The 14,351-nt window shown below is 45.5% G+C and overlaps 1 protein-coding gene across 1 annotated transcript in view; it reads right to left on the bottom strand.

Annotated features, from left to right (window-relative positions):
- Nucleotides 1-14,110, bottom strand: part of otop1 (otopetrin 1) — a gene marked incomplete at both ends in the record, with an annotated part of 28,346 nt that extends 14,236 nt beyond the window's left edge. Inside the window, 3 exons of the mRNA XM_079839367.1 lie at nt 12,335-12,393; nt 13,522-13,658; nt 13,744-14,110. Coding sequence (XP_079695493.1) covers nt 12,335-12,393; nt 13,522-13,658; nt 13,744-14,110 — 563 coding nt within the window. The remainder of the gene's footprint in view (nt 1-12,334; nt 12,394-13,521; nt 13,659-13,743) is intronic.
- Nucleotides 14,111-14,351: the final 241 nt, after the last annotated feature.

The following is a 14,351-nucleotide window of genomic DNA, read 5'->3' as shown; positions in this document are numbered from 1 at the left end:
AACATGAGGAACATGAGGAACATGCGGATCATGAGGAACATGAGGAACATGAGGAACATGCGGATCATGAGGAACATGAGGGACATGAGGAACATGCGGATCATGAGGAACATGAGGAACATGAGGAACATGCGGATCATGAGGAACATGAGGAACATGAGGAACATGAGGAACATGCGGATCATGAGGAACATGAGGAACATGAGGAACATGAGGAACAAGAGGAACATGAGGGACATGAGGAACATGAGGAACATGAGGGACATGAGGAACATGAGGAATAAGAGGAACATGAGGAACATGAGGGACATGCGGATCATGAGGAACAAGAGGAACAAGAGGAACATGAGGAACATGAGGAACATGAGGAACATGAGGGACATGAGGAACATGAGGAATAAGAGGAACATGAGGAACATGAGGGACATGAGGAACATGAGGATCATGAGGAACATGAGGAACATGAGGAATAAGAGGAACATGAGGAACATGAGGAACATGAGGATCATGAGGAACATGAGGAACATGAGGAACATGAGGAACATGAGGGACATGAGGAACATGAGGAATAAGAGGAACATGAGGAACATGAGGAACATGAGGAATAAGAGGAACATGAGGAACATGAGGAACATGAGGAATAAGAGGAACATGAGGAACATGAGGGACATGCGGATCATGAGGAACATGAGGAACATGAGGAACATGAGGATCATGAGGAACATGAGGGACATGAGGAACATGAGGAATAAGAGGAACATGAGGAACATGAGGAACATGAGGAACATGAGGAACATGAGGATCATGAGGAACATGAGGGACATGAGGAACATGAGGAATAAGAGGAACATGAGGAACATGAGGAACATGAGGAATAAGAGGAACATGAGGAACATGAGGAACATGAGGAATAAGAGGAACATGAGGAACATGAGGAACATGAGGAATAAGAGGAACATGAGGAACATGAGGGACATGCGGATCATGCGGATCATGAGGAACATGAGGAACATGAGGAACATGAGGAACATGAGGATCATGAGGAACATGAGGAACATGAGGAATAAGAGGAACATGAGGAACATGAGGAACATGAGAAATAAGAGGAACATGAGGAACATGAGGGACATGCGGATCATGAGGAATATGAGGGACATGAGGAACATGAGGAACATGAGGAACATGAGGGACATGAGGAACATGAGGAACAAGAGGGACATGAGGAACATGAGGGACATGCGGATCATGAGGAACATGAGGAATAAGAGGAACATGAGGAACATGAGGGACATGAGGGACATGAGGAATAAGAGGAACATGAGGAACATGAGGGACATGCGGATCATGAGGGACATGAGGGACATGAGGAATAAGAGGAACATGAGGAACATGAGGGACATGCGGATCATGAGGAACATGAGGGACATGAGGAATAAGAGGAACATGAGGGACATGAGGAATAAGAGGAACATGAGGAACATGAGGGACATGCGGATCATGAGGAACATGAGGAATAAGAGGAACATGAGGAACATGAGGGACATGCGGATCATGAGGAACATGAGGGACATGCGGAACATGAGGAACATGAGGAACATGAGGAACATGAGGAACATGAGGAACAAGAGGAACATGAGGGACATGAGGAACATGCTGATCATGAGGAACATGAGGAACATGCGGATCATGAGGAACATGAGGAACATGAGGAACATGCGGATCATGAGGAACATGAGGAACATGAGGAACATGAGGAACATGCGGATCATGAGGAACATGAGGAACATGAGGAACATGAGGAACAAGAGGAACATGAGGGACATGAAGAACATGAGGAACATGAGGGACATGAGGAACATGAGGAATAAGAGGAACATGAGGAACATGAGGGACATGCGGATCATGAGGAACAAGAGGAACAAGAGGAACATGAGGAACATGAGGAACATGAGGAACATGAGGAACATGAGGGACATGAGGAACATGAGGAATAAGAGGAACATGAGGAACATGAGGGACATGAGGAACATGAGGATCATGAGGAACATGAGGAACATGAGGAATAAGAGGAACATGAGGAACATGAGGAACATGAGGAATAAGAGGAACATGAGGAACATGAGGAACATGAGGAACATGAGGAATAAGAGGAACATGAGGAACATGAGGAACATGAGGAATAAGAGGAACATGAGGAACATGAGGAACATGAGGAACATGAGGAACATGAGGAACATGAGGGACATGAGGAACATGAGGAACAAGAGGGACATGAGGAACATGAGGAACATGAGGAACATGAGGGACATGCGGATCATGAGGAACATGAGGAACAAGAGGGACATGAGGAACATGAGGAACATGAGGAACATGAGGGACATGCGGATCATGAGGAACATGAGGAACATGAGGAACATGAGGATCATGAGGAACATGAGGAACATGAGGAACATGAGAAATAAGAGGAACATGAGGAACATGAGGGACATGCGGATCATGAGGAACATGAGGAACATGAGGAACATGAGGAACATGAGGAACATGAGGAACATGAGGGACATGAGGAACATGAGGAACAAGAGGGACATGAGGAACATGAGGAACATGAGGAACATGAGGAACATGAGGAACATGAGGGACATGAGGAACATGAGGAATAAGAGGAACATGAGGAACATGAGGAACATGAGGGACATGAGGAATAAGAGGGACATGAGGAACATGAGGAATATGAGGGACATGAGGAACATGAGGAACATGAGGAACATGAGGGACATGAGGAACATGAGGAACAAGAGGAACATGAGGAACATGAGGGACATGAGGAACATGAGGAACATGAGTAACATGAGGAACATGAGGAACATGAGGGACATGAGGAATAAGAGGAACATGAGGAACATGAGGAACATGAGGGACATGAGGAACATGAGGGACATGAGGGACATGAGGAATAAGAGGAACATGAGGAACATGAGGAACATGAGGAACAAGAGGAACATGAGGAACATGAGGGACATGAGGAACATGAGGAACAAGAGGAACATGAGGAACATGAGGGACATGAGGGACATGAGGAACAAGAGGAACATGAGGAACATGAGGGACATGAGGAACATGAGGAACATGAGTAACATGAGGAACATGAGGAACATGAGGGACATGAGGAATAAGAGGAACATGAGGAACATGAGGAACATGAGGAACATGAGGAACAAGAGGAACATGAGGAACATGAGGGACATGAGGAATAAGAGGAACATGAGGAACATGAGGAACATGAGGGACATGAGGAACATGAGGGACATGAGGGACATGAGGAATAAGAGGGACATGAGGAACATGAGGAACATGAGGAACAAGAGGAACATGAGGAACATGAGGGACATGAGGAACATGAGGAACATGAGGAACATGAGTAACATGAGGAACATGAGGAACATGAGGGACATGAGGAATAAGAGGAACATGAGGAACATGAGGAACATGAGGAACATGAGGAACATGAGGAACATGAGGGACATGAGGAACATGAGGAATAAGAGGAACATGAGGGACATGAGGAACATGAGGGACATGAGGAACATGAGGGACATGAGGAACATGAGGAATATGAGGAATATGAGGGACATGAGGAACATGAGGAACATGAGGAATAAGAGGAACATGAGGAACATGAGGGACATGAGGAATAAGAGGAACATGAGGAACATGAGGAACATGAGGGACATGAGGAACATGAGGGACATGAGGAACATGAGGAACATGAGGGACATGAGGAACATGAGGAACATGAGGAACATGAGGGACATGAGGGACATGAGGGACATGAGGAACATGAGGGACATGAGGAATAAGAGGAACATGAGGAACATGAGGAACATGAGGAACATGAGGGACATGAGGAACATGAGGGACATGAGGAACATGAGGAATATGAGGAACATGAGGAACATGAGGAACATGAGGAACATGAGGGACATGAGGAACATGAGGAATATGAGGAACATGAGGAACATGAGGAACATGAGGGACATGAGGAACAAGAGGAACATGAGGAACATGAGGGACATGAAGAATATGAGGAATATGAGGAACATGAGGAACATGAGGAACATGAGGAACAAGAGGAACATGAGGGACATGAGGAACAAGAGGAACATGAGGGACATGAGGAATATGAGGAATATGAGGAACATGAGGAACATGAGGAACATGAGGAACATGAGGAACATGAGGGATATGAGGAACATGAGGAACATGAGGAACATGAGGAACATGAGGGACATGAGGAACATGAGGGACATGAGGAACAAGAGGAACATGAGGAACATGAGGAACATGAGGAACATGAGGAACATGAGGAATATGAGGAACATGAGGAACATGAGGGACATGAGGAACATGAGGAACATGAGGAACATGAGGGACATGAGGAACATGAGGAACATGAGGGACATGAGGAACATGAGGAACATGAGGGACATGAGGAACATGAGGGACATGAGGAACATGAGGGACATGAGGAAAATGAGGGACATGAGGAATATGAGGAATATGAGGAATAAGAGGAACATGAGGAACATGAGGAATATGAGGAACATGAGGGACATGAGGAATATGAGGAATATGAGGAATAAGAGGAACATGAGGAACATGAGGAATATGAGGAACATGAGGAACAAGAGGAACATGAGGAACATGAGGAATATGAGGGACGTGAGGAACATGGGGAACGTGAGGAACGTGAGGAATATGAGGAACATGAGGATCATGAGGAATATGAGGGACATGAGGAACATGAGGAACATGAGGGACATGAGGAACATGAGGAACACGAGGGACACGAGGAACACGAGGGACATGAGGAACATGAGGGACATGAGGAACATGAGGAACATGAGGGACATGAGGAACATGAGGGACATGAGGAACATGAGGGACATGAGGAAAATGAGGGACATGAGGAATATGAGGAATAAGAGGAACATGAGGAACATGAGGAATATGAGGAATATGAGGACCATGAGGAACATGAGGAACATGAGGAACATGAGGAAAAAGAGGAACATGAGGAACAAGAGGAACATGAGGAACATGAGGGACATGAGGGACATGAGGAACATGAGGAACATGAGGAATAAGAGGAACATGAGGAACATGAGGAATATGAGGAACATGAGGAACATGAGGGACATGAGGAATAAGAGGAACATGAGGAACATGAGGAATATGAGGGACACGAGGAACATGGGGAACGTGAGGAACGTGAGGAATATGAGGAACATGAGGATCATGAGGAATATAAGGGACATGAGGAACATGAGGAACATGAGGAATATGAGGAACATGAGGGACATGAGGAACATGAGGGACATGAGGAACAAGAGGAACATGAGGAACATGAGGAACATGAGGAACATGAGGAATATGAGGAACATGAGGAACATGAGGGACATGAGGAACATGAGGAACATGAGGAACATGAGGGACATGAGGAACATGAGGAACATGAGGGACATGAGGAACATGAGGAACATGAGGGACATGAGGAACATGACGGACATGAGGACCATGAGGAACATGAGGAACATGAGGAACATGAGGATCATGAGGAATATGAGGGACATGAGGAACATGAGGGACATGAGGGACATGACGGACATGAGGACCATGAGGAACATGAGGAACATGAGGAACATGAGGAACATGAGGAATATGGGGAACATGAGGAATATGAGGAACATGAGGAACATGAGGAACAAGAGGAACATGAGGAACATGAGGAACAAGAGGAACATGAGGAACATGAGGAACATGAGGGACATGAGGAATAAGAGGAACATGAGGAACATGAGGAATATGAGGAACATGAGGAACATGAGGAATAAGAGGAACATGAGGAACATGAGGAATATGAGGAACATGAGGAATATGGGGAACATGAGGAACATCAGGAACATGAGGAACATGAGGAATATTGGGAACATGAGGAACATGAGGAACATGAGGAATATGGGGAACATGAGGAATATGGGGAACATGAGGAACATGAGGAATATGGAGAACATGAGGAACATGAGGAAAAAGAGGAACATGAGGAACATGAGGAACATGAGGAATATGAGGAACATGAGGAATATGGGGAACATGAGGAACATCAGGAACATGAGGAACATGAGGAATATTGGGAACATGAGGAACATGAGGAATATGGGGAACATGAGGAACATGAGGAATATGGAGAACATGAGGAACATGAGGAACATGAGGAATATGGGGAACATGAGGAATATGGGGAACATGAGGAATATGAGGAACATGAGGAACATGAGGGACATGAGGAACATGAGGGACATGAGGAACAAGAGGAACATGAGGAACATGAGGAACATGAGGAACATGAGGAACATGAGGAATATGAGGGACATGAGGAACATGAGGAACATGAGGAACATGAGGAACATGAGGAACATGAGGAACATGAGGAACATGAGGGACATGAGGGACATGAGGAACATGAGGGACATGAGGAACATGAGGGACATGAGGAATATGAGGAATATGAGGAATATGAGGAATAAGAGGAACATGAGGAACATGAGGAATATGAGGAATATGAGGAACATGAGGAATATGAGGAACATGAGGAACATGAGGAACATGAGGAACAAGAGGAACATGAGGAACAAGAGGAACATGAGGAACATGAGGGACATGAGGGACATGAGGAACATGAGGAGCATGAGGAACATGAGGAACATGAGGAATAAGAGGAACATGAGGAATATGAGGGACATGAGGAACATGGGGAACGTGAGGAACATGAGGAACATGAGGAACATGAGGAACATGAGGAATAAGAGGAACATGAGGAACATGAGGGACATGAGGAAAATGAGGAGCATGAGGAACATGAGGAATAAGAGGAACATGAGGAATATGAGGAACATGAGGAACATGAGGGACATGAGGAACATGAGGAACATGAGGGACATGAGGAACATGAGGGACATGAGGAACATGAGGGACATGAGGAACATGAGGGACATGAGGAAAATGGGGAACGTGAGGAACATGAGGAACATGAGGAGCATGAGGAACATGAGGAACATGAGGAATAAGAGGAACATGAGGAACATGAGGAATAAGAGGAACATGAGGAACATGAGGGACATGAGGAACATGAGGAATAAGAGGAACATGAGGAATATGAGGAACATGAGGAACATGAGGGACACGAGGAACATGAGGAACATGAGGAACATGAGGAATATGAGGAATATGAGGAACATGAGGAATATGAGGGACATGAGGGACAAGAGGAACATGAGGAACAAGAGGAACATGAGGAACAAGAGGAACATGAGGAACATGAGGGACATGAGGGACATGAGGAACATGAGGAGCATGAGGAACATGAGGAACATGAGGAACAAGAGGAACATGAGGAACATGAGGGACATGAGGGACATGAGGAACATGAGGAGCATGAGGAACATGAGGGACAAGAGGAACAAGAGGAACATGAGGAACATGAGGGACATGAGGGACATGAGGAACATGAGGAGCATGAGGAACATGAGGAACATGAGGAACATGAGGAATAAGAGGAACATGAGGAACATGAGGAACATGAGGAACATGAGGGACATGAGGAATAAGAGGAACATGAGGAACATGAGGAATATGAGGGACATGAGGAACATGGGGAACGTGAGGAACGTGAGGAATATGAGGAACATGAGGATCATGAGGAATATGAGGGACATGAGGAACATGAGGAACATGAGGAATATGAGGAACATGAGGATCATGAGGAATATGAGGGACATGAGGAACATGAGGGACATGAGGGACATGACGGACATGAGGACCATGAGGAACATGAGGAACATGAGGAACATGAGGAACATGAGGATCATGAGGAATATGAGGGACATGAGGAACATGAGGGACATGAGGGACATGACGGACATGAGGACCATGAGGAACATGAGGAACATGAGGAACATGAGGAACATGAGGAATATGGGGAACATGAGGAATATGAGGAACATGAGGAACATGAGGAACATGAGGAACAAGAGGAACATGAGGAACATGAGGAACAAGAGGAACATGAGGAACATGAGGAACATGAGGGACATGAGGAAAAAGAGGAACATGAGGAACATGAGGAATATGAGGAACATGAGGAACATGAGGAACATGAGGAACATGAGGAATAAGAGGAACATGAGGGACATGAGGAACAAGAGGAACATGAGGAACATGAGGAACATGAGGGACATGAGGAAAAAGAGGAACATGAGGAACATGAGGAATATGAGGAACATGAGGAACATGAGGAACATGAGGAATAAGAGGAACATGAGGAACATCAGGAACATGAGGAACATGAGGAATATTGGGAACATGAGGAACATTAGGAATATGGGGAACATGAGGAACATGAGGAATATGGAGAACATGAGGAACATGAGGAATATGGGGAACATGAGGAATATGGGGAACATGAGGAATATGGGGAACATGAGGAACATGAGGAATATGAGGAACATGAGAAACATGAGGAACATGAGGAACATGAGGAACATGAGAAACATGAGGAACATGAGGGACATGAGGGACATGAGGAACATGAGGGACATGAGGAACATGAGGAACATGAGGAATATGGGGAACATGAGGAACATGAGGAACATGAGGAATATGGGGAACATGAGGAACATGAGGAATATGGGGAACATGAGGAACATGAGGAATATGGGGAACATGAGGAACATGAGGAATAAGAGGAACATGAGGAACATGAGGAACATGAGGAACATGAGGAACATGAGGAACATGAGGAATATGGGGAACATGAGGAATATGGGGAACATGAGGAACATGAGGAACATGGGGAACATGAGGAACATGAGGAACATGAGGAACATGAGGAACATGAGGAACATGAGGAACATGAGGGACATGAGGAATAAGAGGAACATGAGGAACATGAGGAATATGAGGAACATGAGGAACATGAGGAACATGAGGAACATGAGGAATATGAGGAATATGAGGAACATGAGGGACATGAGGAATATGAGGAATATGAGGAACATGAGGGACATGAGGAACATGAGGAACATGAGGGACATGAGGAATAAGAGGAACATGAGGAACATGAGGAACATGAGGAATATGAGGAACATGAGGAACATGAGGAACATGAGGAACATGAGGAATATGAGGAATATGAGGAACATGAGGGACATGAGGGACATGAGGGACATGAGGAACATGGGGAACATGAGGAACATGAGGAACAGGAGGAACATGAGGAATATGAGGGACATGAGGAACATGAGGAATATGGGGAACATGAGGAATATGGGGAACATGAGGAATATGGGGAACATGAGGAATATGGGGAACATGAGGAACATGAGGAACATGAGGAACATGAGGAATATGGGGAACATGAGGAACATGAGGAACATGAGGAACATGAGGGACATGAGGAACATGAAGAATATGAGGAACATGAGGAATATGGAGAACATGAGGAATATGGGGAACATGAGGAACATGAGGAACATGAGGAATATGGGGAACATGAGGAATATGAGGGACATGAGGAACATGAGGAATATGAGGAACATGAGGAATATGGGGAACATGAGGAACATGAGGAACATGAGGAATATGGGGAACATGAGGAATATGGGGAACATGAGGAACATGAGGAACATGAGGAATATGGGGAACATGAGGAACATGAGGGACATGAGGAACATGAGGAATATGAGGAACATGAGGAATATGGGGAACATGAGGAACATGAGGAACATGAGGAATATGGGGAACATGAGGAATATGGGGAACATGAGGAACATGAGGAATATGGGGAACATGAGGAATATGAGGGACATGAGGAACATGAGGAACATGAGGAATATGGGGAACATGAGGAACATGAGGAACATGAGGAACATGAGGAACATGAGGAATATGGGGAACATGAGGAACATGAGGAACATGAGGAATATGGGGAACATGAGGAACATGAGGGACATGAGGAACATGAGGAACATGAGGAACATGAGGAATATGGGGAACATGAGGAACATGAGGAACATGAGGAATATGGGGAACATGAGGAATATGGGGAACATGAGGAACATGAGGAACATGAGGAATATGGGGAACATGAGGAACATGAGGGACATGAGGAACATGAGGAACATGAGGAACATGAGGAATATGGGGAACATGAGGAACATGAGGAACATGAGGAATATGGGGAACATGAGGAATATGGGGAACATGAGGAACATGAGGAATATGGGGAACATGAGGAATATGGGGAACATGAGGAACATGAGGAACATGAGGAATATGGGGAACATGAGGAACATGAGGGACATGAGGAACATGAGGAATATGAGGAACATGAGGAACATGAGGGACATGAGGAACATGAGGAATGTGAGGAACATGAGGAACATGAGGAACATGAGGAATATGGGGAACATGAGGAACATGAGGGACATGAGGAACATGAGGAACATGAGGAACATGAGGAATATGGGGAACATGAGGAACATGAGGAACATGAGGAATATGGGGAACATGAGGAATATGGGGAACATGAGGAACATGAGGAACATGAGGAATATGGGGAACATGAGGAACATGAGGGACATGAGGAACATGAGGAACATGAGGAACATGAGGAATATGGGGAACATGAGGAACATGAGGAACATGAGGAATATGGGGAACATGAGGAATATGGGGAACATGAGGAACATGAGGAATATGGGGAACATGAGGAATATGGGGAACATGAGGAACATGAGGAACATGAGGAATATGGGGAACATGAGGAACATGAGGGACATGAGGAACATGAGGAATATGAGGAACATGAGGAATATGGGGAACATGAGGAACATGAGGAACATGAGGAATATGGGGAACATGAGGAATATGGGGAACATGAGGAACATGAGGAATATGGGGAACATGAGGAATATGAGGGACATGAGGAACATGAGGAACATGAGGAATATGGGGAACATGAGGAATATGAGGAACATGAGGAACATGAGGAACATGAGGAATATGGGGAACATGAGGAACATGAGGAACATGAGGAATATGGGGAACATGAGGAACATGAGGGACATGAGGAACATGAGGAACATGAGGAATATGAGGAACATGAGGAATATGGGGAACATGAGGAACATGAGGAACATGAGGAACATGAGGAATATGAGGAACATGAGGAATATGGGGAACATGAGGAACATGAGGAACATGAGGAACATGAGGGACATGAGGAACATGAGGAACATGAGGGACATGAGGAACATGAGGGACATGAGGAACATGAGGGACATGAGGAACATGAGGAATATGAGGAACATGAGGGACATGAGGAACATGAGGAACATGAGGAATATGAGGAACATGAGGAATATGAGGAACATGAGGAATATGGGGAACATGAGGAACATGAGGAACATGAGGAACATGAGGAACATGAGGAATATGAGGGACATGAGGAACATGAGGAACATGAGGAACATGAGGAATATGAGGAACATGAGGAACATGAGGAACATGAGGAATATGAGGAACATGAGGAACATGAGGAATATGGGGAACATGAGGAACATGAGGAACATGAGGAACATGAGGAACATGAGGAATATGAGGGACATGAGGAACATGAGGAACATGAGGAATATGAGGAACATGAGGAACATGAGGAACATGAGGAATATGGGGAACATGAGGAACATGAGGAACATGAGGAATAAGAAAGACTTTTTATTATATTTTTTATTTATATTTATATTCTTTCATAGACTTTCATCGAACCGTCTGCCTCCCCTTTCCTCCTTCCTATCTCCCTTACTATTCCCAACAAAAAATACCATCACGTGATCACGTGTACTGTGTGTACTATGTATGTAATATTTGCATGTATGCTTAGCAATCTGCATTTCTTTATTTCTGAAGGCGTGTGGCGGCGCTTTAAATAGCTGCGGCTCGGAGGCTCCAAACTTCATTTCGTTGCATTGTACTTGTACATGTGTAATGACAATAAACTTGAATCTCAATCTCATCTCATGAGGAATATGAGGAATATGAGGAATATGAGGAATATGAGCGCACAGACTAAAGTGCATGTCTGGTCTTATGATCTCGAGCTTCTGAAGGCGTGGACTGAGCAACTTCTCATGCGTCTGATCTGTCCTCAGGACTCAATCCCCGGGGATTGTTCTCTCTGGGAATAAAGCGTTACGCGGAGGAGGAAACGGGTCTGTACCTTTCGAAGGTCTCATATTTCTTGATGACGTCTTTGATGTGGAACCAGAGGAAATGCACCTGAAACACACACCAACATCGATTTAGAAAAATCTTTGCAACATTCACACACTTTTATTGAAATGAGCGGAATAATGACAGTTCTGGTAACATTTCAGTCCCCAGGACATTTTGCATGGAAATTAACTCTAAAATACATTTTATAATACACACTGCCCCTGCCCCTAAACCTACTCATCACACACACACACACACACACACACACACACACACACACACACACACACACACACACTGCCCCTAAACCTACCCATCACACACACACACACACACACACACACACACACACACTGCCCCTAAACCTACCCATCACACACACACACACACACACACACACACACACACACACACACTGCCCCTAAACCTACCCATCACACACACACACACACACACACACACACACACACACACACACACACACACACACACTGCCCCTAAACCTACCCATCACAGGAGACATTCTGCATTTTTACATTTTCAAAACACATCACTTAGTCTGACCAAAAAATGTCACACAAGGACGAGGATTTCGGATATTGCCATCTTTGTGGGGACATTTTGTCCCCATAACGTAGGGATTACCAGTCCACACACACACACACACACACACACACACACACACACACACACACACACACACACACACACACACACACACACACACACACACACACACACACACATTCCTGTTACAGTCTTCATTCCTGTTACAAAAATGTACTTTTTTTCAACAACAAAAAATAAGTTAAACCACTGTTTTCATCAGTTTTGTTTGGTCCAATTGTTTAATAAAACAAATTATTAAAAAAAAAAAACTTGTGGCTTCAGTCTTCTTTAAAATGAAGAAAAAAAAAAAGATTTGTGTTTTTTATTAAAATACACCACGTCTTCATATATTTTTTCTGGTTACGTCTTCATGTAACCAACAATTTCTTTACCATATGTACTATCTTGAAGGGAAAACAAAGGAATGAATTGACACATGAGTTTTGGTAAGAGGACTGAGAAAACACACGTCCATCTTCTGCTTAGAAACCTTGTAAAGAGCTAAATAAAGTTCCCTGAGATTTTGAAGAGTTAAATATGTGTAGTGTTAGATTGAGTGTTGATGCGCGCTCCCGTTCTCACCTGAGAGATGGTGTGCAGCGCGTGGATGATGGGATAGACTCCGAGCACGGCGGAGATGCACGAGTGATATCCCACGAAGTATCCGATGCGGAACGCGTCCATGATGAGCGACAGTAACGCCAGCATCGTCAGCCCCCCTGGCAATGAAACAGCACAATCATTCTCACGATTCTCACAGAGCAAGCGCGCGCTGAATGCGTGCGTGCGCCGCGCGTCTGTCACCTCGGATCCAGCTGGTGCCCGCGTGCGCGTCTCTCTCCGGCACCGAGCTGCGCTCGCGCTCCCTCCGGATCATGTAGCCCAGCATCCACACGATCTGCACGAGCATCAGCACCGTGATGAAGGTCAGCAGGTGTTCCTCCCTCACCGCGGGCCCGTGCTGCGCGAGCGCGAGCATCACGGACACGCCGATCAGGAGCAGGTTGGTCCCGTACTGCGCGCTCAGCGTCTCCGCGTTCTTCTGCGGGTACCTCTTGGTCAAACTCACCTTGAGCTTGGAGAAAAGTTTGTTTTCCGCGTCCGCGTCCGCGTCCGAGGACGACGAAGACGACGAGCTGGTGCCATAATTGTTGAGGCACGTGATGTCCATGGTGCCGGGGGAACGCTGTCGGAACGCTGTGGGAAGCTCGCCGGGTGGCGGGCATGCTCAGTGCGCGAGCAGCGCCGCTATATACCTCCTAGAAAGAGAAGCAGATTAACGCGGATTGAGTTTCATTCATCTGGGAGCCAAGCGATGCCAAGAACGCGCACGCGCCAAGAGCCGCTCAAAACTTCTCACGCGCTCCTCACCGCGTCTCCGCGCGCTCTGGCAGTCCAGCCATCCCTCCGTC

This window comes from Gobio gobio, assembly GCF_949357685.1.
Source record: "Gobio gobio genome assembly, chromosome: 16".
NCBI classification, from domain to species: Eukaryota; Metazoa; Chordata; class Actinopteri; order Cypriniformes; family Gobionidae; genus Gobio; species Gobio gobio.
This window is presented reverse-complemented; position numbering and strand designations above follow the sequence as displayed.